Raw genomic sequence first — 15,500 nt, forward strand, 5'->3', positions numbered from 1 at the left:
TTAACGATATTTTAATGTGGTTAATCTTCGAGAAATCACCAATTGTTATTATTATACACTATTATAAATTATTTGGGATGCTATTATTTGTTAATATATTCAGTGACGGATCCAGGGTGGGCACAGGGGCAAGTTCCCCTCCTGCCAAGTGGGATCTAAAAAAAATTACGGTGAAAATTTTTATATTTTTATAGTTTTCATAAATGTTTTATTTGAATAATTTTATTTTATGACACTATAATTTAAATAATTTGAACTTGACATTAGTAAATATCTTAGTATAAATCTACGGTCTTTACTAGTTACTTTTAATATCATATTTTTCTGTTGTCGGACTCCGGAACTCCCGACATATCAACATGCGTCGGACTGCCGGTGTTATCGCTTTTTTTCCGATTGTTATAATTTAAAAATAAATTTTACAAGAATGATTATTGTGCCACCCTGTCAAAATATTCTAGATCCGCCGCTGAATATATTAATATTAATATAAATTAAATTATATTCATTATAATTTTCTAGGCGTGTACTACAATATATAAAAATTGCAATTTAAATTTATTAATATGATTCTAGTTTTACAAAATATTTTATAATTTCGTTAAATATACACGCATTGATAAATCAATTTATTTGTCATTATTCCTGTAGTATCAATTACAAGTACAGCATCGGCCTACGGCTTATGGTTATACATTGTATTCAAATAAATTATAACCTATTTTGCCTATGTACTATGTGTAAGTCTATAAACCTTTTTTTAATATTGGAAAAATGTTCTGATATAATAGAGGTCGATATTAGTGATGGGAAAAATCCGGATTTTTGAAGTTCAAACTCCGAAATCTGGATTTTACTGTGAGCTCGGATTTCGGATTCTAAAATCCGGATTTCAGATTTGAAAACATAGAATTAGTATTCTTTCAAGAATTATTTATATTAAATGCAAAATAATTGAATATTCTCAAAATTAAATGATATTTTAACCTAACCTAATTAAGAATCTCATATACCTACAATTTTTTGTGTAATATTAAATACATAAGTCGAATATCATAAAATACATTTTAGTTATTATTAGTTGTATCTCCAAAAATAATGGTAGTAAGACTTAGTGTGTTTACCAATTATTAAGATATTTAGATGAATCTTATTTAGACCACTATTATCTTGTCCGATAATTAAAATAACGACTACAAAGTGGTGTAATGAAAGTTATATGATTATAATACAGAAATTTTCAATAATAAATCCAAAGAACGGATTTTTAAACCCTGATTTTCTAGCCTGAAATCCGAAATCCGAAATCCAGATCTGGCAGATTTTCGAAGAATCCGGATTTCATTCCCATCACTACTTGATATATCGTGGTATCGATATTGGACATGTAATATATCAAAATTACGATACATCAATGGTTAACGATTTTTTGACATCCTTACTACTGTCCCGCGTAAACGCGGTGTCCCGAGAAGCCGTAACTGGTATGCAATAACGGCATGCACTGGCCGTATGCCGTCGTAACGTTTCCGTGCACTAGTGCTCTGCACGGTCCGTTATTTTAAGTACCAGACCGGACAAAATTTTACCAAGAGACAGAAATCGGACCGAACCACCCTTAAACGTTAATCAAAGACCAAAATCGGATCGATATTATTTTTAGACCGGACCGCACTAGTAATCAAATAACATTTAATAAAGTAGACCGTGAACCGGACTTTCGGTTCGATCTTAAAACATTTTGGACCGTTTATGGACCGGTCCATAAGGTTCAGTCTGTATTAGCCCAGACCGTACCGTATGATGCGTTTAGTATTACACTGGACCGGATTACCCGATTTTATAAATAAATATATACCTAAATTTGTAGGTTTTCTTTTTTCGTTTTATTCGTTTACATAACAATATCTGTATTTAGAGTTTAAGTATCATGATTGGAACCGGACCGGACTAAAAATAATGCATCTGATCCGGGGACTGGACCGAACTACTCCTAAAAATGATTGACCGGACCAAACCAACGATTTAATAGTTTTTGTATGTTAATACCGTACTAGACCAGACCATGCAGAGCACCACCGTGCACACATCAACACGGTCTCGGACGGCGGTGCGATTCGGCGGTAGGCGTGTACGGGCCTAGGTGGAGAAAAAATATATAAAACGGTACGAGACACGAACGGCAAACAATAATATGTTACGTGCGGGAGCGGAGCAATGTTTATCGTTGTATACGTGACAGGTTAAAATAAAAGGGTGAACGAAAAATACGGGAAAAAGTCTTTAAGACCAATGTTCCAGTCGATTACCTTTTCAAACACGGCCCCATCGGCGGCGGCTGCGGCGATGTGTGTTTTGCGCGCGCGACAAACGAGTACATATGGGTTTTTATTTTCTACTGTTTATCGCAAACAAACGCACAAAGAAACGTTCATGCTAACATTCCGACTGCTTCTCTCGGTCGTCATCGTCGTTAATATTACTACTACTACTACTACTACTACTACTACTACTACCACTACTACAACTACTACTACTACAACTACTATTATTATTATTATTTTTATACTATTTTTTTTTTTTTTGTTTATTTAATTTAATTTTTACCGCCCTTGCCACGAAACCTGTTCAAACAACTATTATACAGCGCTCCGCGGTAGCTCAGGGGCTCGTTAAACGATTCCGGTTCGCGAATATTTACAGTCTCCGAATAAATGTCTCCTCAAAATTTATTGGTCGTAATCTTTTATCGTCTTGTTTGTAAAACAATATTTGATGTGTGCACACAGCTTACATTCGTTACGCACGCACACACACACACACACATGTACATGCATAAACGTGCACGTGTACGTATAGTAAATTACAGCGATAGTGACCAGATAATGAGACTAGAAACTCCGGTAGAAAGCAGAAATATTCTGATGATGATTCGACGGGGAAATATATTAACAGCGTACGCTCGGTCGCGAAAGGGGATGAAGTGAAACATCCAATGAACGAGCGCCACGGGAGCACTTACGTTGAAAGTCGTCACGGCGATTGCTATTAGTAAAATGTGTACATATTTTTACATTGCATATATGTTATTGAGTCGACGTTATGCATTAGAACGGATTTTATGGAATTCGTACGTGCATCAAATTCGGTTAAATTCTGAACGAAGATTTCAAAAGTGTAACAGTTAAGTTGCGTACAACGTATTTATGTTTGCGTGTTTTAATTTTTAGATTATAACAATTTTAAAATAAGTGTACGTAAAAATAAAAGTATTATCAAAATAATTATTAACATTGTGAAACTCCATACCTTATTGGTGTTTACAAAAATATAAGAACATTATATTATTAAAAAATATTTATTTTGTTTTTGTTTTAATTCGATATGAATTATGACTTTTATATAAACAATTTACAATATACTTGTACAAATTTAAAAGCGGACTTGTTTATGAAAATAATGAATTTAAGTTATTTAAATAATGTCAATACAAGAACGTTAAATTTTAGATTAGTTGTAAAAAAAAAAAAAAATGGTATATTAAATTTCAATATACAAATAATAATATACTTATTATTATTTTTTTTTTAAATAAATAATCTATAATGTTCTTAAATTCAGTTAAAAAAATTTAATTTTCTTAATGAGTTACATATTAGCTGTATATAAATTATCGGGCAAATGTAAATTCCCCTAAAAAATTAAATAGTAAATTGCCCTATTAGTAAACTCCCCTAAAAACATTTTGCTACCATATTACACTAACGTAAACTCCCCTAAAAACATTTTGCTACCGTATTACACTTACGTAAACTCCCCTAAAAAAATTAGAACTATTTAGAGTAACCCAGAGGACACCACGTGGAGGTGGTTCTAGTTATACTCCAAAAATATTTGTATTATTAACTGCATATATACTCGTAATTCTTTATTCATATTTTATAATTAGAAAAATTAATTTTTATCGTTATACTATTAAAATTATTAAAGTTGATTTTATTATGATGATTATTTTTTGATGGAGTAATAATATGAAACGGTTTTTATAAAATGAAATGTAGTAATTTTTTGTTCTTTATAATTTTCTATTAGCTGGTTTAATAATTGTTGACGTCTTTTTAACTTAATATTTACTCGTAATGGTTATTTGTATGATATTTTTCTAATTATAAAATATGAATAAAGAAATATATATGCAATTAAAAATACGAATATTTTTGGAGGATAACTAGAACCGCCTCTACGTGGTGTCTTCTGGTTTACTCTAAATGGTTCTAATTTTATTAGGAGAATTTACAATATTTTAGGGGAATTTACATGTGCCCAAATTATCGTATCCTTTTTATCTTTTAACTATAATAAGTTATAATTATTTATAACTAAATATTTTTGTAACATTTATTTGAATAATTTAATATGTTTATTGTAATTATAGACACTTATGGACATATTCGTTACTTCTTATATTTTAAATATGGTTAAATATTAAGTATTTATAAAATTAATTTATGAAAATGTAAGTTTTTATAGTTTTTATTTTTCGTTAAATCAATAAAATCAATAAAAAAATAAATTGAAATAATAAATTAAGCTATACACTCTAATGCATTCTCATAAATTCACTTTAAATAATTAATCATAGATTATATAATATAATAAGTACAAGGTCCATAATAATGACCAGTCAGGTTTCATAAGATCTACTTAATTGACTAATTAATGTTCACAATGTGTACATTAGTTTAAATGAAATTGTATTTTATTTAAGTTACTAGAATGATGTTTATTATAATATATAATCCTGTACAAACTGTTATGAACCAGAACATATACGTATTTTATTTTGAAATAATGTGAATAGTTTTATGATTTATTTTTCTCAGTGGCTTAATTTGATTAGCAATACTGTATAGGTAAATTATTGAACGTGACGTTATAAATATCGAGTTCCAGAACAAAAGCAGCGCGTGGCAGTAGCGCAATCAGGAATTTTTCATGGGGGGTCTGACAAAATAAACTAATAAATAAATAATAAATAATTATAATATATATATATATCTAGAATATGATATTAATATACATACCAAGGGGGGGGGGGTCCAGACCCGGAGTCCACCCCCCTGATTGCGTTACTGGCGCGTGGCAAGCAATTTTATCGGCCCCATCATCCATTAAAAGCGGGTAAGAGATTCTCTTAGTTATTACTATTAATACTAAATGCTAATTGAGTTTCGATAGCGTTGTACCTACTAAAATCAATTTAATAGTTTTCTCATGGATTTAGTTCCCTCCACCATCTCGTCTTAAGGGGCCTCGCTACTGCTATTATTTAAGGGGCAACATATAGGCAATTTCTAATCTCGTCGTAGCCGTCCGGGATATTTGTGTTAGTTATAAATGATTGTTAGTGTGAGTACAATTCAATGGGGGCAGAGTTGGGCAAAAACAAATCAAAATAATGAATAAAAAATAAAAGCCTGAATAACTAATTTATTTATGAATAAAGAATAATTTTTTATTCTGAATAATTGTGGTATACTAAATAAAGAATAAAATTATTCTGAATAGTTTTATTCGTTAATAAAACAATTATTTAGAATAAATTTATTCGTTAAAATCATGAATAATATTAAATAAATAATGATATTAAATATAAAAGTATAATTTATTTATTTTTGTCAATTATTATATATATTAATATGTATTACCTTTATATATATAATTTAAGTCTAAATAATAAGTATATTATCACTATACATCGTTATTTTGGATTTAAATTTATTATTTATATGATTATAGGGAATAACGAATAACGAATAACTAAATAATGAATAAAATATAGTAAATAAAAATCTCTGAATAATGAATAACGAATAATAATACAAATTAAAATAATGAATAAAAATAAAAATCAATAATAAAATTAAGAATAAATCAATGAAGAATAATTTTTTATTCAAATAATCAATCGAATAATATTTTATTCGACTAATGCCCAACTCTGAATGGGGGTACCGCTCTCCCTTACATACCATCAGGTAGTCGCTAGTCGTAATCATATTATTATAATCGGTGTCCCGTACTCGCGTGTTGAATGGCTTTGGAGAATTCGGTTCATTAGTTTTAACTTATTATGCTATGAATTGAGAAAAATAATAATATAGTCCGCAGTGTAAAATAATTTGTATAGTTATTATTGGTATAGATGATCTGGACCGTACAAATCTGGATATATATATCTGCATATCCACATTTATTTTGTCCCTGTTACCTACTTGAAGTGGTTTTGCTTAACAAGCCAAGGGATATTTTCGATTTGCGAAGTGTAGTGACGAGTGCCAATACATGCGTAATCGTATCCAAATTCATACGGTCCAGATAATGTACTTTCCAGATATGTACAGTTTAGATTTATGCGGTCCAGAATTCTAAATTCTAAGTTTATACGTGGACCCATAATATATAATATAAAAAAACAGGAAGAGTTTTAGATTATTATTATTTTTTTTTGCCAGATAATATAGATAGGTATATTGTATATATTTTGATGAATAGTTCAAGTATTATTGCATTAGTATAATATAGTTTAGAAGTTTAAGATATAGGTAGTTTAACATCAACTATTGTCATTATAATGTAGTATTATTAGTCATAGAAATAGTATACATAATAAATAACCAGTGAGGGTAATAATTACGAAATTTTCTGTTAGTGCAGTTCATACGATAAATTGTTAATTATTACAATTACGTACTTATTTTTTAATTATTATAATATTGTGATAAAATAGTATTATATAGGTAAAATTAAATTTTTTCTAATTACAATAACTAAATAGCCTTTACAGAAAGAAAGCTGAATAGTGACTGAATAATCAATTCAAAATTGAAATACAGAACGATAATAAATTATAATAACATCTAATGTAGGTGTATAATATTAATATCAGGGCGTGGAAATATAAGTAATTGCTAACATTATTATAGAATACCACGAAATAACGTATCCAATTATATTACACTGTTTAGGTATATTTAGCTAGACGTGGTGCGATTGCGGTACGGGGGGCTCTCGCACGCACTCGCACACACATGTCATCAGGTAATATCGTGATCGCAAAAAAATGTTTATTTTTCATTCCAACATACATTTCTAATTCCAACGCTATGTGTGGACAATTATCACGATTTTCATTCTAAAAAAATATTTGGATGCTCCGTAATATGTACAAGGGATCGATCGAGGCACATTTTAAAAATTGTATTTAGTTAATTAAATATTTAAGTTTGAAATTTTGTATTTTTTTGTATTTACAACAATATTTATTGCAACTCAAACTACAAAAATTAAGAATGTGGCTCGATCGTTCCCTTGTACATATTACGGAGCATCCGAATATTTTTTCAGAATAAAAATCGTGATCATTTTCGACACGTAGCGTTGGAATTAGAAACAGTAGTTTTTGTTAAAAAAAGACGTGGTGGTGAAGCCCCTTAATGCGTAAAAGTTAATATTTTGATAGATGCTTTTTTTTGGAAACAAAATTTTTGAATAGAATATTTTTCGAATATTCTCTGTAGCTATTATCAATTTTTTCACAAGTGAAACAGTTTCAAGTATATCTCGGGTTATTAGTTTTTAAGTGGAAAAACATCATACTGTAATGTTTTCTGTTTTGGAGATGACATTTCTGTACAGTTTTTAGTACATAAGTTCAATATCCGATTAACAATTATAGTATATAATTTATAACTGGAGCGAAGCTGAGAGTATTGGTCTAAAAATTAATGTTTATTTTATTTCCCTCCTCGTATCCTTCCCCCATAACATTACGAGTGTACGCTATTCGATGGTATACATTTCGTGGGACAATTCCGTCAACTTCTTCAGATTCAACAGATAGACCAAACGCAAACTTGTCCGTACGGCTTTAAGTTTGCAATCACCTGACTGAGTTGTACGTTACTGACCGGCGAAATTCCTATTTCGCAGCATGCTGATCTTGTCGTATCCGAACCCACAACTTAACGCATACCATATATTGTACATTTTTCCATTGGACTAATGATCGCGTCAATGCACGATGGGATTATGCGAACGGTAAGTGTTATTACATAAGGGATTGATCAAAACCGTTACCTTCGTGAGCATGCACCAAGGTGTCGACCACGTAGATCCCGTCGGAAACGTAGTCCAGTATCCACCAAATGGTCGGCATCGCGTTGTTCAGTTCCCAGAAAACGCCACGGCCAATCACAAACACTAGGTTGTACAGTATGGTAACAGTGACGAGCATGAGCCACTAAAAAAAAAAAAAAAAAACATTAGTTCGGGCAACAGATCCTTTAAGGAAATAAATTATGAACAAAATGAAGTAGTTTTAAACTGTTCATAGTTCTGTGGTTATACTCATTTTGATGTTGTAATGTATTCAATGAACTATGTAATTGCAATCGTATTTCCAAACAACGGCCGATGAAAAATATTTGATTTTTGGTTTTTGATTTTTTGATATGTTTAATATTAGATACTTCTTCTAAATATTTTTTGTTTTTATTTTTATCGAGGAATTCATTGTTTTGCCAGTTCTGCGTGGTTAATCCTTTGAAAAGTACTTTTTGGAATTAAAAAAAAATTTAAAATATCATGTCTGCTTTTGTACAGTATTATTTAAATAATTTAGTACTATTTCATTATAAATTGAACATGTAAATTGTCAGAACCTGATCGAAAAACTCCCGAACTTCAGAAAAAACGGTAACGAATTTCAATAATTTTATTCATAATAGTACGATAAAATTATGTTCATTTTTTCATAAAAATCGGGTCTTACAAAAGTGATCAATTGCATTTCATTCTTTGCCTAAGAATCGAAGACTAGATAACAAGTGCCCCATATAAGAGACGATAATCGAATAGCGTAACTACAATATAATTTTAAGGAAAATCGTATTTTATATTCATGGTCAATTACAGGCGTAGTATTTGAAAATCGAATACTGAAATTATAAGGTACACTAATCGATATCATGTTAATTAATAGTGTATCATTTAGTAAATAATTTTACCAATAACATTAACCTAACCTAATGATTATTGAAACATTCAAATCCTCTGCGAAATAACAAACCATTGTGAACTCAGGATTTACATCCATTTATTTAGTAACTGCAAATAATTCAAAATTTGTCCAGGCGTTAAAAAAACGAGTATAACGAGTAAAATATTTTTGTTTTTTTTTGAAAATAACATTTAAAAATTGTTAAATTCCGAAATCGGGTGACACTTCACAGTCGGGTGAGACAGGGTTGGGTGAATGATATGACCTTAATATTATTTAAAACTTTAAACCGATTTACTAATGCTGTCGAAAAAACAATTTTGAGTGTAAGGAGGTCAGGTGGATCAATCTGTACTACTAAATATGATATAATAACTAAATTTCTTAATAAATTAGGTTGAAATTTAAATATTCTCCCTTTCATAAAAAAAAGAAGCATGTATAATTCAGGAAAATCAAAAAATTTATAGTATCTATAAATAGCAATAATTGTATTACAATATTTCTAAATAACTATGAAACGCTACAACTTGTTTGCACACATTTAAAATTTTTTACCTGAAAATCGACGACTCGTTTGCACATGATGAAATCAGTCGTTTACTTGAAAATTTATAACTCGTTTGCGCACAACACATTCACACATATGACACGTGTGTACATATATTGTCACAAATTGAAGTACAAATTATCATATATATATACATATATTATCTTAATATTATCTTATAATCGACTGTGTAGTCTGTAGATTATATAATTTTGGATTTCCAATCAATTTTTAGTATTTCGGTAATTATGGACTATGGATATGTACGGTACATTGGTGACTAGTATGTTGACGACGTAAACTTTAATATAGCGTAGAAATTTCTAATACTTTTGAATCTCGGTGAGGAAAACGATGTTTTAATATTGAAAATTATAAATATAGTGAATACCGTGTTTTAATAAATGGATATTCAAATTTTAGAAGTATAAATATAAAATGTCTTGCGAGTATTATTGTTAATAAATCAAACAAAATAATAAAAATAACCAACTCTCATAATCGCGAGGAATATAATAATCAATGATAAAAACTAAACAAGTTCTGACACTAAGAATTTTCGTCACTGGTAGCCAAAATATATTTGCGCAATTGAGTTGTGCATTTTTGCGCAAACGAGTTGTAAAAAAGGTAAATGTGCGCAAACGAGTTGTAGTCCTATGAAATGTTATTGATTCAATATTTAATATCAATAAATAGAAATACCTGAGTTGAAAAATATGAATTTATCAAAATTTAATTTTTTTAAATATTTTTGCGACTATTTAATAGATGTTTATATTACATTTTATATATTCAAGAATAATAAATAAAAAATTTATAAATTATTGACTACAAAAATAAAGCGTATTTCCTTGTTTTAATAGTTTAATCAAAATTTATTATTTAAACGTTTGTAACTTTTTTTTTAATTTAATTATGTTACATTTATATTATATTTATTTATTATATTAAGTATGTACGAGGATAAGGAATTCTTAATGCATTTTCAAAATATTTTTTTACATCAAAATTTTACTTTTGGTATTACATTTTGAAATATTTATTAATAGTTAATAAAAATATTTTGAAAATTATACTATCTATAGCAAAAAGTGATATAAGCACTCAGTTTGAACTTTAAATCAATATTATTATAATGTTTTGAGTGACAATGAAAAAAATTAAAATTTGTCGGAAATCGGTTAACCATAATTTTTGTTGGTTTGCTTTTATAAATTTTCGTGAGTTATTTGCAATTATTATCATATTATGATCATTTTTTGGAAATTCGTAAACGGCTGCCTCAAAGTATCAACTAGATAACATTATCTATCAGAAATCTCTTAGAATTTCAATGATTGGAGTAATTCTGGTCGAAATCGTGTACAAAGCTATATAAAAAAATATTACACCCAGCATAGTAAAAAACCAATATATTCCTCATTTCACTTAGAATCTAAAAATCGAATCATAACATAACGTTATTTTTATTTCATGGACCCGTTTTGATTTTATACCATGAGGATGATTCGTTAGAGTGACTTTAGATTTTGTTTACAAAAGTAAACTTTTTGAAAAAAAAAAAAAAAATGATTCTCATCATGTAAATATTACTATTATTACCTTGTTAACTATGATATCCAATAAATATTAATGCATATAGTCTATATGATCTACGGTTAATTAATTTTATTTTTTATTTGAAAATATAATTTAAATTTTTACATCTTTAAATACAATAATTAATTACATATGATAACACGTTCATATTCATATTTGCACCCAAGGATAATATGAAGTTGGGAAGATCAATGACCTGTATGGTGAAACAACTATTAATTGTGTTTTGAAAGTAGTATATTAAGCTGGGTACTAGCGAAGATCAAAAAAAAAATAATTTTTTCGGTTACAGGATATTATTCAAAGACAAAAAGGCTTAGAGGACATCCCAGACAAAACTGGAAAGATAGAGTGGTCAAGAACAGTGGCATAGTTAGATTTGAAGAAGAAACACGCTTACATATTAGAATTAGTGAAATGACAGATGGGTAAGCGCTTAGTAATGCAACCCAACAAATTAATTTGGTGGACTAGGTAGTTCTAGACTTGGTAGGCATTTTTTTTGGTTATCAGTTAGAGTTATTATAGTTGATGTAAGAAGAAAAAATTTCTTATAGTGGAATTTGACGATTTTGGGTTATTTGGTGAAGTATTGTGAATTTTTCTAAACTTAACTAGTTTTCCATATTAACTTTAAACAAATTGTAAACCTTTGTTCCTTAAAAATCGTCACCGTATAATTAACAACTAAAACTTTTTTAAATAGAATGAAAACTTTTTAGGTTTATTTTCTATCATCTCATGTGTACAACAAATATCCATTGATAACTGTAAAAATGATATTTATTTTACGAACAAAAACAATTATGCCTCATTGCAATTAATACGTTATTTGAATAAAAAACAAAAATATATTTTTTATGTTTATGTTATTTACTATAATTATTATAGTTTATATATTATATACTATAAAATATTGTCGATATTTACTATTGTATTTGACTAGTAATTTTTGTAAGAATTGCAAAAATTCATCGTTCCTTATGATATACATGATATGCATTATTATCATTATGATTCATTATTTTTAACAGGTAAGACCCCTGCATATGAATGTTTATTTTTCATCAGTGAAATATTTCCAAATAAAAATGTTTCGAAATATACCATTTTACTGGATGGAATAAACGGCTATAATATTATCCTACCAACTGTAATAAAAATCGGATTTCAGATTTTACATGGGATTAGTTTTTCCTCCGTCCAATAATGTAATATATTTATTTCGAATAAAAATCACACGGGACGTCCCAACATTCGCTGAGTGCTGTAAGCGTAGATATATATATAGGTGGTTCAGTTAAGCGACAAATGCACTCATGTTCCAGTATGTTGCAGAAGTCAATTAGTTGAAAACATTATTGTGTGTAGAACAAAAAGCAACTCACGCATAATTAATCGTATACGAGATATCAGGCGATTTTTCCCACCGGTGTGTAGGTGTATGTTACACGGCACTGCGCAGGTTATTATAATGATTTTAACACGTAGAGATAGCACTTGCGTGGTTCTTTAAGTGTCCTCTGGTGGTGAAAAACGTTTGAAAATGATACACAAAATAAAATATACCGGTAGCGAAAAAATGTATTTGTCCGTCCATAGTTATTAGATAGTCGAATGAACCATTATAATACTGTCACTGGATATTGTACCATCTGTGTGCAATACTTGTTTTAAAAGTTTTACTGTTTGTTACAGTTAACGTGTTTGATAGGTATCATTGTCACGCGCATCATTGTCAAAATGATTATAATCGATTCAAGACAAAGAGTTGGGCGATGATTCGTTTGTCTTTTTTTTTTTCATACAAAAAATAATAGCTGTAAACCTATAAAATGCGCTATGATCACACATTTTATTATTGCCACTGTGCAATAAAATAAAATAATATATGTGGTCGGTAACTAAACCCTATAGTCTTAAAATACACTCAATTAAATATGCGATTTATACATTTTCTTTTATCTTAAATTATTTTCATTAGATGCACATTAGATATGGAAGACTGAATGCTTGAGGTTATATCCCGTCTACTAAGCTATTTTATTCAGTTCACTGCATTTATTCAATTGTGTACCTTTTTTATTATGTTAGTGTTTGCGGTTTTTTTTTTCAAGTCCATAACTTATAATAATCCAAATCTTAATTAAATAATTTTACTTAGCTAGTTAGATTCAAAAATAATTTTTTCTTCTTTTTTTTTTTTTTTTTTAATTTTCAAACCCAATTCATTGATGGTTATGTTAATTTTTATCTTCACCAGAATCAGAATTGTTAACTCTTCTTATAACTTACCTGTATATTATACCAATAATACTTTGGTCAAAATATAATTTTAATTTTCGATTGATTTAAGCTGACGGTGAAATGTGTAATTTTTATTCAATGCGAACTTCTAATGTACTAAATAATAACAACCATATTATATCCGTACAATTATTTTGACAGTATGATATGGTATGTGAAAAAATGTGACGAAAAACATTCAAAATCAAATCATAGTTTTTCATTACCGAAATATTTAAATTTATATAAGTCGTAAAAATTTGAATATTATACTATGGAGCGATTGTAAGATATTGATTTAACCCCACTATATTACTTAGGAGGTTTTTTTTTGGCTTTGTAGCGCGTCATGTTAGTGGTTATGTGTTATATATCTGTCTCAGAACCGCAAAAAAAAAAAAATTATTGAAAAATCTAAAGAGAAAATCGTAGACATTTTGAAAAAAGCTTTATGAATATTTATAAAAGATACGATTATATTACCACAAAAGTATAATATGATATTATGCAGGGCTTAAATTAAAATAATATATATTGTTGACTGTTATGGGACATTTAAACGTTATTCATTTTAAGCGTTTAAACATTGTACAAATTTAAACGTTTATACAATTTTCCGTTTACATTTATTGATAGTTAAAACGTTATGAACAATTTAGCATTTTACGTTTAGTGTTTAGCGTTATTTAAATTAAATTAATGTAAAATTTGAAAAATTTTGAAATGTATTATTTAGCAATCAATACTATATAAAATAACATAACATATTTTAAATATTATATTATATATATAATATCATTTATGTTTGGAGTATAACTCCGAACATAAGTTATAAATTAATTATAGTTATATATTAGTTATAAATTAGTTCAACGAAATAATTTTTGATGAGGCAGGTTAGGCTATACTGGTTCCGTGCCGACAACAACCGACCTGATATTAGAGAGCATATTTATAAATTATAATTGGTAATGCTTATTTATATTTTATTAGTTGATAAATGTATTGCTGTTTTAACATCCTTTTATATTTATTTTATTTAGATCACCTAGTAATTTACGTCAGTTTTACAAAAATAACTATGTTCCAAATCTATTTTATTGATAGTTATAAATTATTTTCCGTGACAATTTTTTTCTATGTTAAGATCGTTAATCGTTTTCTGTTACGTTATTCGATATTCATTTTAATTGTTTTTTCGTTTCCGTTTCGTTATCCGTTATCCGTTTTCAATCGTTCGTCGTTTACCGATATGTTATCTGTTATCGATTTCAATCGTTTTCGAATAGTTTAACGTTATACTTATAATGTTATAAAAAACGTTTTGGTACCCTGGTAATATGATGTTTACAAGATTCTTAATAATCCAATAACCCATGAGGTAAACTGAATATAATATTCATATTTATACGCTTTGTTTAAATTAAAATTATCTTAGTGTTTCTTCTGAGTAAATTATTGTATTGTCAATAATTTTTTTCTGTAATAATTTATTATCATTTAGTTGTTCTTTTTTTTTACTAAGGACAATCGTAGTATATAATTTTTCTCTAATAATTTAACAGTTCTATTAGAAAAAAAATATATTTTTTCATAATTTATACATTTTTTATCTGAAAAAAAAATTAATGATTTTATTTTTGTTACAACGAATTTTTTTATTATGACTTAATAGAATAATTTAAGAACAAAAAGTAATATGTTTAAAGAAAATAATAATAAGTTATATTAGAAGTTCAAAAATAATTGTATAACTCAATACCTGTGGTATGACAGTTATTTTACTATATTTATAATAAACTAAAAACTTCGTTAAATATTAACATAAAAACTATAAAAAAATTGAATATTTGATATTTTGATTAAAATACTTATAATATAAACTATTAGTCAATATCATATTATTGAAATATCCTATCATAAGATTCATATGAAATAATATCACATATTTTGGAACAGGGTATGTCATATTATCTAAATATTATGTGTATATATATATAT

General features: G+C 28.0%; 1 protein-coding gene across 2 annotated transcripts in view; it reads right to left on the bottom strand.

Moving 5' to 3' along the window:
- The window catches only part of LOC112688531 (cyclic nucleotide-gated cation channel subunit A), a 249,148-nt gene that overhangs the window by 64,609 nt on the left and 169,039 nt on the right, over window positions 1-15,500 (bottom strand). For both annotated transcript variants that reach the window (XM_025561796.1, XM_025561788.1), the window contains exon 5: window positions 8,140-8,302. In XM_025561796.1, coding sequence (XP_025417581.1) covers window positions 8,140-8,302 — 163 coding nt within the window. The remainder of the gene's footprint in view (window positions 1-8,139; window positions 8,303-15,500) is intronic.

This window comes from Sipha flava, unplaced genomic scaffold, assembly GCF_003268045.1.
Source record: "Sipha flava isolate LNK unplaced genomic scaffold, YSA_version1 110_pilon_pilon, whole genome shotgun sequence".
NCBI classification, from domain to species: domain Eukaryota; kingdom Metazoa; phylum Arthropoda; class Insecta; order Hemiptera; family Aphididae; genus Sipha; species Sipha flava.